This window comes from Sinohyriopsis cumingii, chromosome 2 (genome assembly GCF_028554795.1).
Source record: "Sinohyriopsis cumingii isolate HCF-2022 chromosome 2, ASM2855479v2, whole genome shotgun sequence".
Classification (NCBI taxonomy): domain Eukaryota; kingdom Metazoa; phylum Mollusca; class Bivalvia; order Unionida; family Unionidae; genus Sinohyriopsis; species Sinohyriopsis cumingii.
Window position 1 is genome coordinate 28,403,473 of NC_142962.1, and position 20,577 is coordinate 28,424,049.

A 20,577-nucleotide genomic window follows, 5' to 3' on the forward strand; every position below is an offset into this window, starting at 1 on the left:
CACTAAATAAAATTACAAACTAATGTTTTTTTCACATCAGTCTGATACAGCAAGTTGCATGTGTGATTCAGGTTGTTTCATTTTATTCAGTGAACACTGATGTTACATTCTCAACCCAAGTTCATAAAATTTAAGTTATCAATTGCATGGATTTTTTCTTTTCTTTCAGATTTATTGCTTAGGAAACTTACGATACTGCATATTTATTATTCTTTTTATGAGTACAGTTTTCTGCAAATAAATTGTATGACTGAATGACGACAGTTCTTTATGCCTACAAGCATCAAGATCACCACAGCAAAATTAGGTTGTAGCATCCTACTTCACATTCCCCTTCTTTTCATACTAAGATAAATTTCTTTACACTGTTGCATGTACAGTCATCATAGCTGACATCTGTATGCATCCTGAAGACTTTCATACCATGATATAAAAGGTAGACCAGCATGTCTTACTTTTTACACTTCGTTGACTGTATTCCCCTTTCCTATTTAGGTGAGTATCTTTGACCCTGTTGCTTTACCATCATCAGACTGGATGCAAGCATACATCCTGAGGTGTATAGCCTCACCATATCAAAGAAAATAGTAACTGACCAATATAAACCACATTTTTAATAGCAGTAATAGAGTATCAGCTATTATTAGTGTAATTTGCTGTTATTACTTTGCTTATCTTTTCCTGGCACTCAAGTCCAAGGACATTATTCCATGCTCCATTTAGTAATTATTGGTTTAGAATTGTAAAAAAAAAAATATGATCCCAGTCTGATACCTCAGTGCACTTTTTCTTACAATATCATCCATCTCTGTACTTCATCATTCAAGTCATTTTTGGCACTTCTGCTGTGAATGATATCATTCTTTGTTGTATTTGTTATTTTCTCCCCAGTCCTTGCCTATTTTTTAGTGTATCTTTGTCCCCTTTTTATGGATTTTAAAGGTTTTGAATACATTGCTTGCAAGGTGGTGCTTCATGTCTTTCATCATCAAATGGTCAGGTTATGTAGTTCCTCCCAAATTATTGTTCTGGTTTATTGTTTAGTTCTTACATTCCTTTCAGCCTTTATTAATGTGCAAGGTGTTGGTAAGCTGGGTAGATAGTCTGTAGGGTACACATCTAATACCTGTTTATCAAGCACTGGTTGCCTTATTTATTTTTAGTGGCATGATGAGGTTGGAAAGTTGGTGGGTTAACATGGCCCGGAATGAAGGGTCCTGCTTCTTTCTCTTCATCTCAGTAGGACCCCCTACATTCACAGGATGGGTCTTTGGCACTTCCAAGTGTACTTAAGTTGCCAGCCTTTGTGAGAGGTGTCTGTGATAAGGAAGTTGCCCACTTGCACTTGGTGGGGGATCTCTGACACCTGGCCAGGAAAAGTGTCAGCTCTTGAGAGGGAGAGATCAATGGCAGTTCCCAGTATAGGGAACTGCCAGCCCTAATACTGAGTCCACCTTCCAACTTACATCTAGTGCATTTGTCATCTTGCTTAAGTTAACCTGGAATTATTTCAAGAGATCTTGTTTTTGTGCTCGGGTTCCCCGAATGGAGACTCCTGAATGAGGTCTACATCAGCTTACCAGTCTTTGCCTGCTGACAGTCACCAGGCACTGGCTACTGGGTGCTGTATGTATCAAGTGACAGTCCTAGGAGTCATCAGTCTCTGCTGACAGTCACCAGGCACTGGCCACTGTGTGCTGTATGTATCAAGTGACAGTCCTAGGAGTCATCAGTCTCTGCTGACAGTCACCAGGCACTGGCCACTGGGTACTGTATGTATCAAGTGACAGTCCTAGGAGTCATCAGTCTCTGCTTACCAGGCACCAGAGAATGTGTCAAGTGACACAGAATGTCTTGCTCTGCTTTCTGTACTTTATAGCAAAATATTATCTTATCATGTCCATTTTATGATCACTATCAATATTGATCAAAATCAATCAAAATCAAAATCAGTATTTACCTATGGAAACTTGCAATCTATACTACAAGTCATATATTCTTCCAGCAATGGATTATTCTTCAAATGTATGGGAAACTGCTAAATCTGAGCTTGACAGGATCTATAAACTTCAGAAACGAGCAGCATGCGTAATTTAGATGCAACTATTGATCATCCCTCAAAAGCATTTTTACAGAACTCAGATAGTTCACAATATATGACAGGATAGATTTTCACAAGGCAGTTCTTTTATATAAATGTCTACATGGAACTGCACCAGAGTATCTTCATTACTTATTCAGGCTTTTTTCAACACAATACCAGTTGAGATCAGTATCACATGGAAACCTTCTAGCACTAAAACCAAGAACAGAGCAATTTAAAAAGAGCTTCCAATACTCTGGTACAGTTCAGTGGAATAAGCTTCCACTACACGTAAAATCTGCAGAAAATGTTAGAGTATTTAAGAAGAGATATCATGAGCATGTATGTGTTTCTAATAGATAATGGAATTTAGTATTTTAGTACTAAACATGTTATAATAAACAGTAATTATTGCTATCTTCATATAATGTGCATTGTTATACTCTCCTTTAGAGGGCCTCAGGGGAGAATAGCCCTTGACTAATTAGTCACCCTCTATAAATAAAGCATTATTATTATTATTATTATTATTATTATTATTTGAAAAAGTAAATTATTTTTCATGTGATAAAATATCTCATTTCAAAAGAAAATTGCTGCCTTCACCCCTCAAAATGGTCAGTACCTTTTAGTAGATGAATTTGCTGAGTGTATGTTAATTGTTGTATAAGTTGTATAAGTTGTAATCTAAAAACTGTAATGTCAGATGGTTATGCATAAACTATTCCTGACACCAAGTGAAAGACATTGTGCTGACATTAGTGAGCTTGCTGATTGTTTAAAATAGAAAGTGTTGACTACAATTTTCAAGCTACACTATTGATATAATAGGCAGGGAAACTTTGGGTGGGATGGCAACACCTAGGCAAGATATTTATCAGTGACAGCCAGTAATTGTAAAACACACTTACTCAACAAATGAGAAAGTATTTTGTGAACAAAAAACAAATGCTTTCCTGAAAACGTTGTTATGATTCAGTCTTACAAATGAAGACATTTACTTAACACATTAACATAACAGATGTAAATGAAAAAAATTTCAGTTTGAAATCTTTCCAAAAGTTAGATTTGGCCTGAATATCTTTGATGACATTCCATGTAGCCACCACATTTGCATATGTCGTATATGTCAAGCATGTGATTAAAGGATTATCAGTTTAATTCTGTCTATATTATTCAAACTAATTTGTGACAAATACAATTGTTTTGTAACAAAGAAAGACGTTTTGTACATTCCTTACCAACATAAACTACAGAAGTACTGGCACAGAAAAAAGTACAGTGATATGTACCAGTGGAAAAAATAATGCAGTAGACCAGTAAATCCATAATACCAGGCACCTCTGCAAATTGACTTCTTATGATGTCTATTTCAATCTAATGAAAATAGTGCCCTGAATTCTTGTTATCACTTCTCTTCCTTGATGGTTGTTATATTGATACAGGGTTTACACCAGTTGGTCCTGAATGAAAATGGTACAGATCTGAGGTCCAATAAGGCAACCATGGTAGCCATTTAAAAATCTTTTGCTTCTCATGCTTAATGTAAGTCATATTGTCTAGTTGCTTCTAAAGAAAATGGTGCTAATCTTTCATCCTATGTGGCTGCTATGGGATCCTTCTTAGAAATGGTTACACTTGGACATCCAATATGGCCACAGTGGTGACCATCTTGAAAATTGTTTTTGCTGTTCGTAAATGGATGATCATATCAGCATGAGATTTTCACTAAAAGACTTCTTTGGATGTCTTGTTGGAGTTAAATGTCACCCAAAAATCCATGGAACATATTGAAAATTTTGTCGCTAATTCTCCTGGATGGATGGTCAATATCAACATGGGGTTGTCACCAAAAGTTTCCTGCTGACATCTTGTTTGTCTTAAACAAACATGGTACCAATCTTTCATCCAGTATGGTTGCCACAGTGGCTAGTTTGAAATTCTTATTGCTGAAGAATATCTGATGGTTTCAAGACTCAGAATTTAAATAAAACAAATGGTCTCATCTTAAATTCCTGGAAATTCATTTTGGAAAACACAGTATCAGTCCCTTTGAGGGATTATTTAATTTGCTATGTGCCAAACAATTGATTGGTTGTTAGAGGGCCATATTATTGCATCTAACTACCCATAGTCACTCGAAGTTATTAGCTGTTATAAGACAAATCATTGACAGTATGTTGGGGGTTTCTTTTGTTCCAACTTGGTTGATCTGTTGTTTAGATGACAGAAGATGTTTTCATGTAATCAAGCCAATGAAGTGGAATACCAGCTAAGTCTTTTTCTATTTTCAGGGATGGAAGTGGAAGGGGATTATGAAGGGGAAGCTCTTCTCATTATTCATGACAAATTGAAGATGATGGCAAAGTGAGGACTTCATACATAGGGGCATTCATAAATTCAGGGTTTTAAGACAGATTACACATTGATAAAGATTCATTGCAGTATTTAGTAGGCATTCTTCAACTCTGTACTAAGAAGCTTTTCATTGATTTGACAAAATTGGATTTAAAAAGAAAACACGTCTCATATAAAATTTGAAGTTAACACTTGTCAGAAATAATGAAGATGGAATGATTTCCTGTCGTGTTTCAGTTGATTTAGGTATGTTGTAAGAAATATTTACAACAAATTATTCCAAGTTATCTATTACCCACAGTACAGTTGTGATGTATATTACAGTTTTATTCAGATGTATATTCATGTAGCAAATCCAGTATAATACATTTCCTTCCTTAATTTTTGGAAACTAAAATATGCAAAATTATTTGTTATGTACAGACTGTTAGGCAGAGTAATATAATTTTGTCAAACTATTTTCAGATCTAATTTACAGAGAAAATTCTACCATTCATATTCGTTTGAAATATATATAAAATAAAAATCAGTTTCATCAGAAAGAATCAGTTTCAGCAAGTATCGAAAAGATAGATGTGTGAATGATACAGACATATCCACTTTTAGTTGAGAAGTTACATGTATGACATACATATCTACTTTTCATCCTCTCTTCACCATACAATTTTAATTACAGTATAAATTTGGACAAGAATCCATTGCCATGGCAGTTGTCTGTATATGTGAGAAAAGCCATGCTACCATTACTGAGATGTACGGCGCTTCTTTTCCATTACATCACTCAGGTCCCACCACCAGCAGAACTTCAAGGTCAGCAATCCCTCTGTACCACACACACACACACAGAGCTAGCCATTTACTTCAACAAAGCATAATGCAGACTGCAAATAGTCAAAATTATCCTTTCAGTTTCAAACATAGAATAATTCTTACACTGTTACTGAAGCGCTTCTTGATATAATTTTGTATGGAAATCAAAGTTCTCTTTGACTACAATGGCTGTTATGAATCTTAATACATGGCTTCTTTGAACTTGGGGTTGTGTCAGTGAGTTAAATCAATAGACTAAGTCTTAAAATGTGAGGACTGGATGATGGTGATTGTAATTCTGCAGTTTGCATTATAATGTTGCATTGTTGCCAGTTTTCCCTTGAGAAAGCTTGCCAGTAGCTTCTCATGGGTCACTGGTTCTTCTCGGGGTTTTTCAGGGTTCTTCCTCCACTAGTTATACTGGCTGCCATGTATAACCTATCTTGTGCTGAAAAATGGCATTATGCCCTACAACAGCAACAATCATCCAGTTAGATAGCATGTTACATTCATCCAGTTAGCTACCATGTTACATTCATCTAGTTAGATAGCATGTTACATTCATCCAGTTGAATAGCATGTTACATTCATCCAGTTAGATAGTATGTTGCATTCATCCAATTAGTATGTTACATTCATCCAGTTTGATAGCATGTTATATTCATCCAGTTAGATAGCATGTTACATTGATCCAGTTAGATGGCATATTATATTCATCCAGTTTGAAGGCATATTATATTCATCCAGTTTGATAGCATTTTACTTTCATCCAGTTAGGTAGCATTTTACTTTCATCCATTTTGCTACCATGTTAATATTTATTCATTTAGGTAGCATTTTACATTCAACCAGTTAGATAGCATGCTACATTCATCTAGTTAGACAGCATAATACATTTATCCAGCTAGCTACCATGTTAGATTTATTCTTTTTAGATAGCATGTTACATTCAACAAGTTTGATGGCATGTTACATTCATCCAGTTAGATAGCATGTTACATTTATCTAGTTAGCATATTAAATTCATCCAGTTAGATAGCATGTTACATTCATCCAGTTAGATAGCATGTTACATTCATCTAGTTATAGAGGATATTACATTCATCCATTTAGATAGCTTATTACATTTATCCAGTTAGATAGCATGTTACATTCATCTGGTTAGACAGCATATTACATTTATCCAGTTAGCTACCATGTTAGATTTATTCTTTTAGATAGCATGTTACATTCAACAAGTTTGATAGCATGTTACATTCATCCAGTTAGCTACCATGTTACATTGGACCAGTTAGAAAGCATGTGACACTCAACCAGTTAGATAGTATGATACATTTATCCAGTTAAACAGCATGTTACATTCAGCCGGATAGGTAGCTTGTTGCATTCGACCAGTTAGAATGTTACAACAGTATAGACAGCATGATACATTCAACCAGTTAAATAGCATGTTATGTTCAACTAGTTAGATACCATGTTACATTCATCCAGTTAAATACCATGTTACATTCATCCATTTAGATACCATGTTACATTCATCCAGTTAAATACCATGTTACATTCATCCAGTTAAATACCATGTTACATTCATCCAGTTAGATACTATGTTACATTCATCCAGTTAGATACCATGTTACATTCATCCAGTTAAATACCATGTTACATTCATCCAGTTAAATACCATGTTACATTCATCCAGTTAGATACTATGTTACATTCATCCAGTTAGATACCATGTTACATTCATCCAGTTAAATACCATGTTACATTCATCCAGTTAAATACCATGTTACATATACACGTCTTGGAATGATATTCATAAGTAATATGAATGTACAAGAATACATGCTTGTACAATTTTTTTTCCAGAGAGCCGAGATGATCAGTTTGACTATATTTGCCGCTATTTGGGTCTTCACACTCACATGTCGAGACTTCTAGAGAGTGGACAAGGAGAAGCTTTGGACAGCTTTGTGTCAAAGTAAGTAACAAAACTATAATGGTTTTAAAAATATCACATGATGTCAATAATTTAACATTGTTTTAACCTTCTGTGTATATATATATATATATATGTTAATGATTAAAATATTACTTCATCTTATAATAGTAATAACATTATTGGAGTTCACTTTATATATTAGGATACAATACAAGTTTCAAAAGATTAAATAAAATTCTTTTAGTTTGTTATTACAAGATCATTGTTATGGTATGTTACAGGTATATAATTAAAAGAAGAAAGTTTATGGCTTTATCAGACCTATGCAAGGTTAACACATTTTTCATTGACCTCTCTAGGGATAAAACTAGGATTAAAACAAAATGGGGAGAAGTGACTTCTTCCTCCAGATGCAAAAGGGAGAAGTGGAGTAAATCTAACATAATTTTCAGTCACACAAAAAAATAACAAACAATAAATAAAGCACCAATCTTTTGTATCAATTAATGCTAATGAAGCATTCTTGTATCCAAGGTTTTCATGTTCTTTTATTATAGTACATGTATGTCATATTCAGAAAAAAACATATTTTGTTAGTCTATATTAATAATAGTGTCAGTATTATTGACAATATTGTGAACAGGAAAAACTTAATAACATATGATAATCAACTACAAAATAATATGAATAAAAATTTATTATACACCTATATGGAGTATTAATCTTTCCTACCTCAGTTTTCCATATTTTTTCAAGGAAAGTCGATAGCAAATAAATAAACAAGAAACTTAATTGTAATGAGTTAGCATTTCCAAACAGAACTCTTAATAAAGGTGAATTTGATTATTTTCCTGCTTGATTTGAGATTTAATATAAAGTAGAAGGGTATATTTCCAATTTCAAAATGGTCATTGTTTCCTGGAATGGTGAGGGACAATGGATACTCTTGTTTATCCTAGAAAAAACTTTTTCTCTCTTTCCAGTCATGATGCTTTTACCATCAGTTCCAAGACTAGAAGTCTTTGTTTTTTAGTCCTTTTTTCCTAACTTCAGTTAGCAGCTTCTCCACAATTATTTCTTGGTTGGAAAGAAAGATTCTGGTTTCTTATTACCATACTTAAGGCTGAACTACCTGTTTACAGCTGAACAAGTATGAGTAACTATAACATAGCCTCACTTGACACAGAAATGGAAATGAGGAGCATTCTCTTTAACTAACCCCCCCCCCCAAATAACTGTCAAAATAATGCTATCATCCAATGCCAAGTTTCCATCGAAGCCTCTCACAGTGTCCCACCAGAAACAGTTCGGATTCTGTCAGCTGAGTTATGGGTAGAAACATTCCTAATTATTAGCTCATGGAATCATCCTTGATGCAGAGTTGGACAGCTGTACAATGGCTGTAAAACATGTACATGGGTCTGCTGCCGCCATGTGTTGAAGAGCTGGTGTTATTGACGGTGATAGTGGTGAAGATGAGTGACTCTTGTTACTCTTGCCTTATACATAAAACTAATATTTTTGTGCTGTTCAGAAAAATGAAATTCAGTTGAGGACTTAAGATGAAGTTTGCATCTTGTTGTCAGCTTTACAAAATCCAGATCATGACTCTGTGCTTCACATTTTGTAATAATCCAGATTTTCTGATGCTGACAACTGTATTATTTTGGTAATAATATATATTTTGGTAATAATATGCATGTATTCATATTTAGCAATACATAATATGTAACACAATAGAATCTCATTTTGATCATTAATAATTTGTTTAATATGAAACATGTCCTACATCTTACAGCATTTTTTATAGTGGGTAAATTATACAGAGTATAAAATAAAATTTTCATGTTTGAAAAAGAACATGAATATTTTCGTTCCATTCATTTCTGAAGTAATGAATTGTTAAGAATAAATGCTAGGCTAAATATATTGAACTATTTACTTCCACTTGACATGCTTCACAAGTTTGCTTTTTATGGCAGGATTTTGTGTCCATGAACATAAGCAATGTCAAGTTTGGCTTTTTTGCAATGGTGCACAGTACTAGAGACCACATGCACAAAGCATTGAAATGGTTTCTGATGCAATCATTTACATTATTTTCACTTTCACAGATTGATTCACAATGTTAGATCAGGATTTGGGTTCATCAGTGTGGTGTAGTTTTCTGTTTTGGTTTAATAGGGCCTTGTTAAGCCTGCTTTTGGCATCTATAAAGGTTTAATGTACTCTAAAATAACAGTTTAGCAATGGAGTTTTTCACAGAAGACCTCAGTCACAAATACTTTCAATGAAGAACATTTTGTTAGTTGAGATTGATCCAACTGTCAGTTTTAGTTTTCCAATCTGCTGACCCATGTCATTATAGGAAAAATATAAATACTAAAGTCGATTGTGTTAGCATATCTAACATCTCATTATTTCCAGCCTAACACAAAAATATACAAAAAAAATTTTAATATTGAAATGTTTAATTGCCATTGAACCTGGTTCTCTGCAGCAGAAATAAGGTGCTGCATGCTGATGTTGTGTTTGGGTAATTTTTTTGTTAGGGACATTTTGATGCAAATTAATAAACATGCTACTGTGCTTCCAGAGGTAATCCCATTCATTGTTTACAAGTATAATTAATCCAGTTAAGCCTGTAAAGAAGTCCCTGATCTACAAGCAAGTGGCAGCTTCAATAGCTAGCAACACACACTTGACTAGTTTACATGTAGGTAGGAAGGGGTTATAGCTTGTTTATGTGTAGGTAGGAAGGGGTTATAGCTTGTTTACATGTAGACAGGAAGGGGGTACAACTATATTACATGTAGACAGCTAGGTTACATGTGGACAAGAAAGGGTTATAATGTGTTTACATGAGGACAGGAAGGGGTTACAACCAGCATACATGTAGATAGGAAGGGGTTATAGCTTGTTTACATGTAGACAGTAAGGGGGTACAACTAGATTACATGTAGACAGCTAGGTTATATGTGGACAGGAAAGGGTTATAATGTGTTTACATGTGGACAGGAAGGGGTTACAACCAGCATACATGTAGAAAGGAAGAGGTTACAGCTAGCTTATATGTGGACAGGAAGTGGTTGCAACTAGCTTACTTGTGGACAGGAAGAGGTTCAAAATCAAAAGCAATATTTAGCATTGATTCAGCTCAAAATAATATGGTGAAATGGAAATCACTTACCTGCACACAAAAGACAGCTTCTCATTAAAACAAAAAAAAAAGATATTGTAGTCACCTATAGACATGATGTTTATATCCTGCTTTATGTGTCAAAATTCATTAAAAAAATTCATTAAAAATTCTGTTTATTCATGACATTATTAATTATGCAGAAGAAAAATATTTATTTCTGGTAACTTTTTTACAGACTATGCAAGAGTAAAATTCTCCAGGAGAGATTCACAGCTTCCAATCAGCCGATACTGAGATATCCCCTTTCTATAAACCGACTGATAGAACTGCCTGAAGACTACAGTGAACTCATCAATAAGGTCTCCACATTCAGGTAAGTGCCTTCAGAACAATATATGTCCCATTTGATGCCTTCAGGATAATATAAGTCCCATTTGATGCCTTCAGGTCACTATATGTCCCATTTGATGCCTTCAGGTCACTATATGTCCCATTTGGTGCCTTCAAGTCAACATATGTCTCATTTGATGCCTTCTAGGTAGCGTATATTCCATTTGATGCCTTCAGGTCAACAAATGTCCTATTTGGTGCCTTCAGGTCAATATATGTCCCATTTGATGCCTTCAGGTCAACATATGTCCTATTTGGTGCCTTCAGGTCAATATATGTTCCATTTGATGCTTTCAGGTCAGTATATGTTCCATTTGATGCTTTCAGGTCAATATATGTCCCATTTGATGCCTTCAGGACGTGTATGTCCCATTTGATGCCTTCAGGTCAACATATGTCCTATTTGGTGTCTTCATGTCAGTATATGGTACATTTGGTACCTTCAGGTCAGTATATGTTCCTTTTGATGCCTTCAGGCCAGTATATGTCCCATTTGATGCATTCAGGACAGTGTATGTTCCATTTAATGCCTTCAGGTCAATATATGTCCCATTTGATGCCTTCAGGACAGTGTATGTTTCATTTGGTGCCTAGAATTTATTGTGTTCAGTCTGCATCCTTTGGTTGGGAAAACACTGGAGATGAACAGATGAGTTACACAGTTAATGATAATCAAGATAACACTGGTTTTTACATTAGTTTTTTAATCCAAGGCAAGGCATATGTTTGAGTATTGAAAATAATGGTTAACTGTCATAGCAGAACAGCCTCATTTATTCTGTTATAGGACAAGAATCATTCTAAATTAAGTGGAAACCAATGAACATGAGTGAATTAAGAAAAATCATCATTAAGGGTTAATGGATTTGTACATTCAAAAAATCATCAAAAAGGGTCGGTGAATACGTAGTACATTCTAAAAATCATCAAAAAGGGTCGGTGAATACATAGTACATTCTAAAAATCATCAAATGGGGTTGATGGATTTGCACATTCTAAAAATCATCAAAAGGGGTCAGTGAATATGTAGTACATTCTAAAAATCATCAAAAAGGGTCAGTGAGTATGTAGTACATTCTAAAAATCATCAAAAAGGGTCAGTGAGTATGTAGTACATTCTAAAAATCATCAAAAAAGGTCATTGAATATGTAGTACATTCTAAAAATCATCAAAAAGGGTCAGTGAGTATGTAGTACATTCTAAAAATCATCAAAAAGGGTCAGTGAGTATGTAGTACATTCTAAAAATCATCAAAAAGGGTCATTGAATATGTAGTACATTCTAAAAATCATCAAAAAGGGTCATTGAATATGTAGTACATTCTAAAAATCATCAAAAAGGGTCAGTGAGTATGTAGTACATTCTAAAAATCATCACAAAAGGGTCAATGAGTATGTAGTACATTCTAAAAATCATCAAAAAAGGTCATTGAATATGTACATTATAAAAATCATCAAAAAGGGTCAGTGAGTATGTAGTACATTCTAAAAATCATCAAAAAGGGTCATTGAATATGTAGTACATTCTAAAAATCATCAAAAAGGGTCAGTGAGTATGTAGTACATTCTAAAAATCATCACAAAAGGGTCAATGAGTATGTAGTACATTCTAAAAATCATCAGAAAAGGTCATTGAATATGTACATTATAAAAATCATCAAAAAGGGTCAGTGAATATGTACATTATAAAAATCATGAAAAAGGGTTAGCGAATATGTACATTCTAAACATTTTCAAAAAAAATTCAGTGGATATATATTCATTCTGAAAATTATGAAAAAGGGTCAGTGAATATAATGATCAAAATTGGTCATTGGATATATACATTCTAAAATAGTCAAAAGGGGTCTGTGGATATTTATATGTATATATATATATATATATGATTTATTAACAAATAGAGATAAACAGTTTTAGTAATATTAGTATTATGTATAATACACGCTTATTAGAAGAAAAGAAAATAAATTAAAAAAAAAAAAAAAAAAAAAAAATAATTACAAAGATAAATGTAATCAACATATACACTAGTATAATCTTTATAGCTGTTAAAGTGGTTATCAGAACTCAATTTATTTAATAAAAATATGATAAAAATATGGTGTGCATTACGGTTACTATCAAGTATTTTATAAATAATTAATCAAGTATTTTATAAATAATTAATCATATTATATTGATAATTAATTACAAATTCAATTTCATTTTTTAAAGAATTAGTAAACTTTTTTATGTTATTAGATTATACTTTTACCAATTAAGATTTTCTGCAAAGTAAAATAATATGAAATATTCATATCTAATTGTAAACAGGGGACATAATTCAGAAAAAAAAAAAAAATTAAAAATTAATAAAAAATTACTAAATGTCATATAGTGTTTTTGAATTTAGACCTTTTGGATATACCGTATTAAGACGGTGAATCCAATAGGTTTCCTTTAGTAGACGTTCCATTTCAGAATCAGCTTTAACAATAGGTTGGAAGGAGAAATCTTGCAATGTATGGGAATTTTTGTTAAAATGTGCGGCAACATGAGATGAAAATGGTTGATCGATATAATTTTTTATATCTGATCTATGTTGGTTCATACGTTTAGATATTTGTTGACTGGTTTGTCCAACATATTGGATGCCACATTTTTTGCACGTTATCAAATAAATAACATTTGATGTTGCACAATTAATGTCACAACGCATATTAAAAGTTTCTTTCGTATTATTACTATTGAAAGAAGTATTTTCATTAATAAATGAACAGTGTGAACATCTAGGTCTATTACATTTAGTTGATGATCCTATTTTATATGATGGTTTTTCTAATTTGGAATTAGTTAGGAAATCTTTCAGATTTTTAGTCCTTTTATAAGCAAGTGTGGGTTTGCTTTCGTGTAGCGATTTAACACTTGCTTTACATGATAAGTTTAATAAATCCCAATATTTATTGATAATCTTACCTATATTAGGCAAACTTGGATTATATTCAGTAACAAAAGGAATGATATCTTCATTTCTATTTTTGATTTTATATTGTAAAGATTCAAGCTGTGTAAGAGAAGATACCTTTTGGAAAGCAGTATTAATGATGTCAATAGGGTAATTTCTATTTAAAAAATGCTGACCTAGCTCTGTCAAGGATGATTTAAAAACAGCATCATCCGAAATAATTCTTCTGTATCTTTTTGCTTGACTATATGGTATCCCATTTTTACATGATTTAGGATGGCATGAAGAATATTCAACATATTGATGAATATTCGTGTTTTTAACATGAACCATGGTAGTAATTTCATTATTTTCATTTTTCATGACATCAACGTCCAAGAATGAAACTTTAGTTTTAGAGACATTGAATGTAAATTTTATTGTTGGATGTAATTTGTTTAAACTGTCTATAAAGTAATAAAGGTCTTCTAATGAATAACTCCAAATCATAAAAATATCATCTAAAAACCTTAACCATACATCTGGTTTTAAGAGGCATGTATTTAGAAAATCATTTTCTAATTTTCCCATAAATAAAGATGCATAAGCAGGTGCCATAGGACTACCCATTGCTGTTCCCATTTTTTGGAGATAGTTTGTATTACCAAATTGAAAAAAGTTATTTTCGAGCACAAGTTTTATCAAATCACAAATATGTTCTTTGGATAGTTTATACGTAAATTCGTTATCTTCAAGATAATATTTACACGCTTCGACACCATCATTGTGTGGTATATTCGTGTAGAGTGAAACCACATCAAGTGTAACAAGGAATGAATTTTCCGTTAGTTTCGGTAAAGATTTCAATTTGGTAATGAAATCAAAAGTATCTTTGACGTATGAAGGTAGTGATTTCATTAGTGGTTTTAAAATGTGATCAATATATTGCGATATATTATTTGTAACTGAGTTGTATGTAGAAATAATGGGTCTACCTGGATATCCTAAAGGTAGTGACTTATCAACAGCTTTATGTATTTTTGGTAAAATATAAAACTGAGGTGTGCGTATTTTATTTGGGAAGATATCTAGTTCATCATATATAGAACAGTTGTGTGCAGAGATTAAATTAATACATTGGCTTATTTTTTCTTTCGTTTCTTCAGAAGGAATATAGGAAAGTTTTGTGTAATATTCTTCATCATTTAATTGTCTTTCCACTTCTTTAATATAATCCTCCTTATTCATAATTACTATAGTGCTAGACTTATCCGCTTTTTTAATAATAATGCTTTCATCTTGCGATAAGCTACGTAAAGAATTTAATTCTTCTTTAGATATGTTTGTAAAATGTTTTCTTTTAGGACTGCTATTTAAAATTTCTTGTTTAGTTGCTTCAATATAAAAATCGAGATAAATATCACGTCCACTAGAAGGTGTAAATGTTGATTCTTTTTTATTGTAAAAGGGCTTATTTTGTAGATGGAAACTATTTTCATACTGTGAAGATGTACATGATTGTGAGAAAAATTCTTTTAATTTTAACGATCTTGTGTATTTAAAAAATGCTTCTGCTAAATTAATATTATCATGCACTTTGCTTCTAGGACAATATGATAATCCCTTACCTAGAAGAATGTAATCACTATTAGTTAGAATTCGTTTAGAAAGGTTTAACACAGTTTCTTTTCCTCTTTCGATTTCCTTTATTCTTTTCTTTTCTTTCCTCCATCTGTTCTTGTTTTGTATTCTAATGAATCTCCTATTCTTTCTTCTGTTTGTGTAGTTTTCAACAGATCCTTGAGGGTTTCCATTAGACTTTGTATTGTTGCTATAACCGTTCTGTTGGATTCTTGTGTAGTTTTCTTCGCCCCATTTTTTACTGCATCTGCATAGGTCGCCGTTTGTGTGCCTGGGGCTGTTACGTTTTTTGCTTGATCATTTTTGCAATTGTTTCGAATGGATGTATCATTTTTTTCAATGTGATTTGGTTGATAGGTAATTTTTGCTCTTAGTGATGCTTGATTCATTTTCTTTTCATGTCTTGGTTGTTGGTTATTCCGTGTGTGATTTTTAGTTACTACACGTTTCTTTTTTACATTGGTGAAGTCAGTTTCATCTGCTGATTTATTTGGTTGTTGATTAGGTTGTTGATTATCTCTTTTAGATTTTCCTCTCGTTATTTTTGATGCCGATGTTTCTCTTTGTCCATGAAAATTGTTTTTCTCTCTCTGTAAATTCTGTAACTTTTTAAGTTGATTTGATAAAAGTTCGTCTTTTTTGGATTCCGTTTTTTTAAAAAGTTCTTCGTCAAAAATGCCCGTATTTCCTTTTATCAATGTTTTTAGTTCATCCCTATGTTCTTCTAGTTCCTTGCCTATTTTGATTACTCTTCTCTGATGTTCTTCTTTTAGTCTCTCACATATTTCCAAAGAGACCTTTTCCAAAAGGGAGTCAATTGATTCTTGGAACTTCTTTGATGCTGTATCATTTCCAATATGAACTTTTAATTTCAAACGCAATCCCTTTGGCACAAGATTGTCTTCCAGACAATTTTCAAGAAAGCGTGCGTGTAATCCATTTTTCATCTGTTTTTCCGCTAATCTCTCCATTGTAGTTTTTAAATAAGTCTTTCTATTGCTAATTCATGGATCAGAAGTTGATGCCATGGTGTTGTCAAGGTTTTCTTGATAAATTATATATATATAGTCTAAAATTATCAGAAAGGGTCAGTGGATATACATATATTCTAAAAATGATCAGAAAGGGTCAGTCGAGATATATATATATATTCTACAAATTATCAAAATATGTCATTGAATATTATCATCAAAATGGGTCAGGGGATATATATATCTACATTGTAAAATTATCCAGATGGGTCAGGGGATATATATATCTACATTATAAAAGTTATCCAGATGGGTCAGGGGATATATATATCTACATTATAAAATTATCCAGATGGGTCAGGGGATATATATATCTACATTATAAAAGTTATCCAAATCGGTCAGGGGATATATATATCTACCTTATAAAAATTATCCAAATGGGTCAGGGGATATATATATCTACATTATAAAAGTTATCCAAATCGGTCAGGGGATATATATATCTACCTTATAAAAATTATCAAAATGGGTCAGGGGATATATATATCTACATTATAAAATTATCCAAATGGGTCAGGGGATATATATATCTACATTATAAAATTATCCAGATGGGTCAGGGGATATATTTGTTTTAAAAATCATCAAAATGGGTCTGTCAGTATTTAAACATTAAAAAAATTATCAAAAAGGTCAGTGGATATATACATTATAAAAATCATCAAAACGGGCCAGGGGATATATAGGTTACAAATATAATCATAACAGGTCAGCAGATATATATGTTATAAAAATCATAAAATGGGTCAGTAAATATAATGCTCAAAAAGGATTAGTGGATATATACACTCTAATAGCTAGTTGTTAAGCTCTTCATCCCATTGTTAAACCAACAACCCATGTGAGTGTGACATGCATTCAAACAATCACATACAAAGAAGGTTAGATTTCATAAAAGAAATTACCTGTAATAATTTTCAGAGGTTGATTATTACATTAGCAGTTAAATTATATTACATTAGATAATCACAGTAAATAATGTACTAGGTGTAATATTCATCAGCTGCTTGACTACTGGGTAATTAGGAATACAGATTTATGGTAACTAAGGAAAAATTATTGGTGTTTGCCATGCGAAATTTTAAATTGAGCATTGCTGTCAATTCTTTAAAAAAAAGACTCCATAAATTAATATAGTAAAAATGGAATTTCGAACAAAAGATTATGACAGGAAAGTGGTTGCCTTAAGAAAACATTACTAAAATAGTCATCATTGTTTATTTTAATTGGCATCTTCCTCCTCGATTGACTGACAGAAATTAATCATATCAGAAATAATATAAATGGAGTAAAATATATCTGATATATATATATATATATACTAAGCACATATCTTTAAAATAGATCATATATACTAACCAAATATCTTAAATGTATATTGTATATATACTAACCACATATCTTTAAATTGTATTGTATATATACTAATATATTTAAAACGTATTGTATATATAGTAACCACATATCTTTAATTTACACAAAATTACACCTGGAATAAAGCCATAAATACATGAGCAAAGAAAACAATGACTTGAAGGAGTGGTGGTGGCAAAACACTTGGTATATAGAGTTTCTCAACAAATTTCTGTATTAAAATAATAAAAGAAATATAAGAATTCAACTTGGTGGGTCAAACAGATGATCCATTTAATATATAAAAATATACAAGAAAAAGCATGAATTTGTTACATCAAAATCCTGTCCGGCTTTACACCTGTTGGCTCCTCTTTATTACGGCATTTGTTTCAATCCTGGACCACTTGATAATTTTGCGATTTATATAAAATTACTAAATATGAATTTGTGTTTTGTTAGCAGGAGACCTTGAATGTAAATAGTGTGTCTATTTTGAACTGCAAATTGAATGATTTCTTCTTCAGAAAAGTTACCCAGTCTTAAAACTTTAGGAAAACATCCACTACCTCTCAAATCCAGCTCCTGTAAGTTAAAAAAAAGACCAGTCACATCTTAACCTTCTTTTAGCAAAAAGGTGTGTTAAAACATATCTGCTTGACAAGAGTGGTATCCCCTTGGATAGAAGGATTGGAGCCCAAATCCCATAAATTGTCAATTAATCCATCAGCTTATGATTGGAAGCATTCCTTTTTATGAGGGGGTGGGAGGGCCTCACAAAATACCTAATTGATATGTGCCTTTTCATCAGGTGAGTGATTCTTTAAAGTATTCTCACTTCTGGGAAGTATACTCAGACATTTTTCGGGTCTATCTTTTCCCTTAATTTGATTGTAGAATAATATTTTGTTCTTAGCGTCTAGCTTTGTCATTTAAATAGCTTGTCAGTTTCAACTTAATTGCCCGCCATAAGGTCTGATGTACTTAAAGTTAAACTCATTACTCGATCTTATCCATGAATTCTGTTAAGTAATTATTCTAAATTTCTTTGTGCATTTATCTTTATTTATATTATTCCTTTCACAATAAGTTAATATAATACTTCATTGGTTTTCACCTGTGTATGCCATCTCTAGGTTATTGATGTTTACATTAGTCAGTTAAATGGGGTGCAGATAGTTCGAGCTGGCCAATAACTATCACCCTGGGGGCCCAGAGTGGCCAAGTGGTATAAAGCACTCTCCGTTACGGATCACTGTCATCTCACCTCTGCGTGGGTTCAAGTCTCGGATTCGGCCAATGTGGATATGTGAGAAAGCTTGCCAGTAGCTTCTCGAGGGTCGGTGGTTCTTTCCAGGGATTTCCTGGGTTCTTCCTCCACCATTAATACTGGCTGCCATGTATAGCCTATCACGTGCTGCAAAATGGCATTAAGCCCTACAACAACAACAACAACAACTTTCACCCTGTATGTATAAATTGTATGGGGTGCTATTTAGGCCATTCTCACGCTGGTTGGAGGCTGTATGGGCAACCATCACATTCAGACAATTAACTCAGGCAAATGAGAGAGCCAAGAAACACATAATCAAGTAAATGTGGACACTTCTTCCATCTACATCTTCCATTTGTCTGAATCCCTGTAAAATGACACCTCACCCATTCAGAAGACAATTTGGCAATCCAGGCCAGCTTGAGCTAGTCACACAGCACCAAACCCCACATTTACCCACATAACTGTAAACAAAACAGAACTTTGTGGCACCAAGTATTGGGCCCTTACCAACATGATACTCTGATGCCAGTATACTACTAGTAACCATAGCACAGGCAAACACCAGTTATGGTTATGTTAATCTTTCATGGATAGCCAGTACTGGGCATGGTCACCAGACACTGACCAACTGTGACCATGCCAACTCTAGAACAGCTTCAATCTAGCCTCAAGGTTTGGGTATGGTGATCGATTTTTCCAGTATACCAAGTCCTGGTTTAACACTCAGATATTGCCTGCTACCATAGTTATGTATACTGAGTCCTGGTTTAACATTCAGATATTGCCTGTTGCCATAGTCATGTATACTGAGTCCAGGTTTAACACTCAAATATTGCCTGTCACCATAGTCGTGTATACTGAGTCCTGGTTTAACACTGAGATATTGCCTGTCACCCTAGTCATGTATACTAAGTCCTGGTTTAACACTCAAATATTGCCTGTCACCATAGTCATGCATACCGAGTCCTGGTTTAACACTCAGATATTGCCTGTCACCATAGTCATGTATACTGAGTCCTGGTTTAACACTCAAATATTGCCTGTCACCATAGTCATGCATACTGAGTCCTGGTTTAACACTCAAACATTGTCTGTCACCATAGTCATGCATACTGAGTCCTGGTTTAACACTCAGATATTGCCTGTCACCATAGTCATGTAGACCTTGGTACTGACATTGGTGATCATTCCATTGATAGTGATGGACTTGGGTATCAGAAGTCAGCTGGCCACAAACCCTGTTTGAAGCCTGGCATAGCTGCAACTTACACCATCTAGCACTAAGATTGGATACAGTGATCTTTTGTCCTGGTACATTACACAGTGCCACAACTAGAGGATTTAGTCATGGTACAGATTACTAGGCAACTCACCTGCAATTAAATTACCTTATATATATACCCCATTATTGACTCTGGTGATCATTCCTTCCATACCCAGTACCAGACATATTCTCCAGAAATCAGCATCAACTGACACCATCTTCTACCAGGACTGAATATGGCAATGTCTTCCCAGTAAACCCAGGCAAGGTATCACAACACTGTCCAAAACTTACTCATGCTTTGACCAGTCCTGACTCGGTCGCAGAAGTCCAGAATAACTAGCATCAGATTCTGTGTGCC

At 33.4% G+C, this 20,577-nt stretch overlaps 1 protein-coding gene across 3 annotated transcripts in view; it reads left to right on the forward strand.

Moving 5' to 3' along the window:
• LOC149804531 (E3 ubiquitin-protein ligase UBR2-like) overlaps positions 1 to 20,577 on the forward strand; it is a 214,651-nt gene that overhangs the window by 174,284 nt on the left and 19,790 nt on the right. For all 3 annotated transcript variants that reach the window (XM_089941199.1, XM_089941180.1, XM_089941188.1), the window contains 4 exons: positions 4,378 to 4,450; positions 5,118 to 5,251; positions 7,121 to 7,232; positions 10,571 to 10,708. In XM_089941199.1, the coding sequence (XP_089797325.1) occupies positions 4,378 to 4,450; positions 5,118 to 5,251; positions 7,121 to 7,232; positions 10,571 to 10,708 (457 nt within the window). The remainder of the gene's footprint in view (positions 1 to 4,377; positions 4,451 to 5,117; positions 5,252 to 7,120; positions 7,233 to 10,570; positions 10,709 to 20,577) is intronic.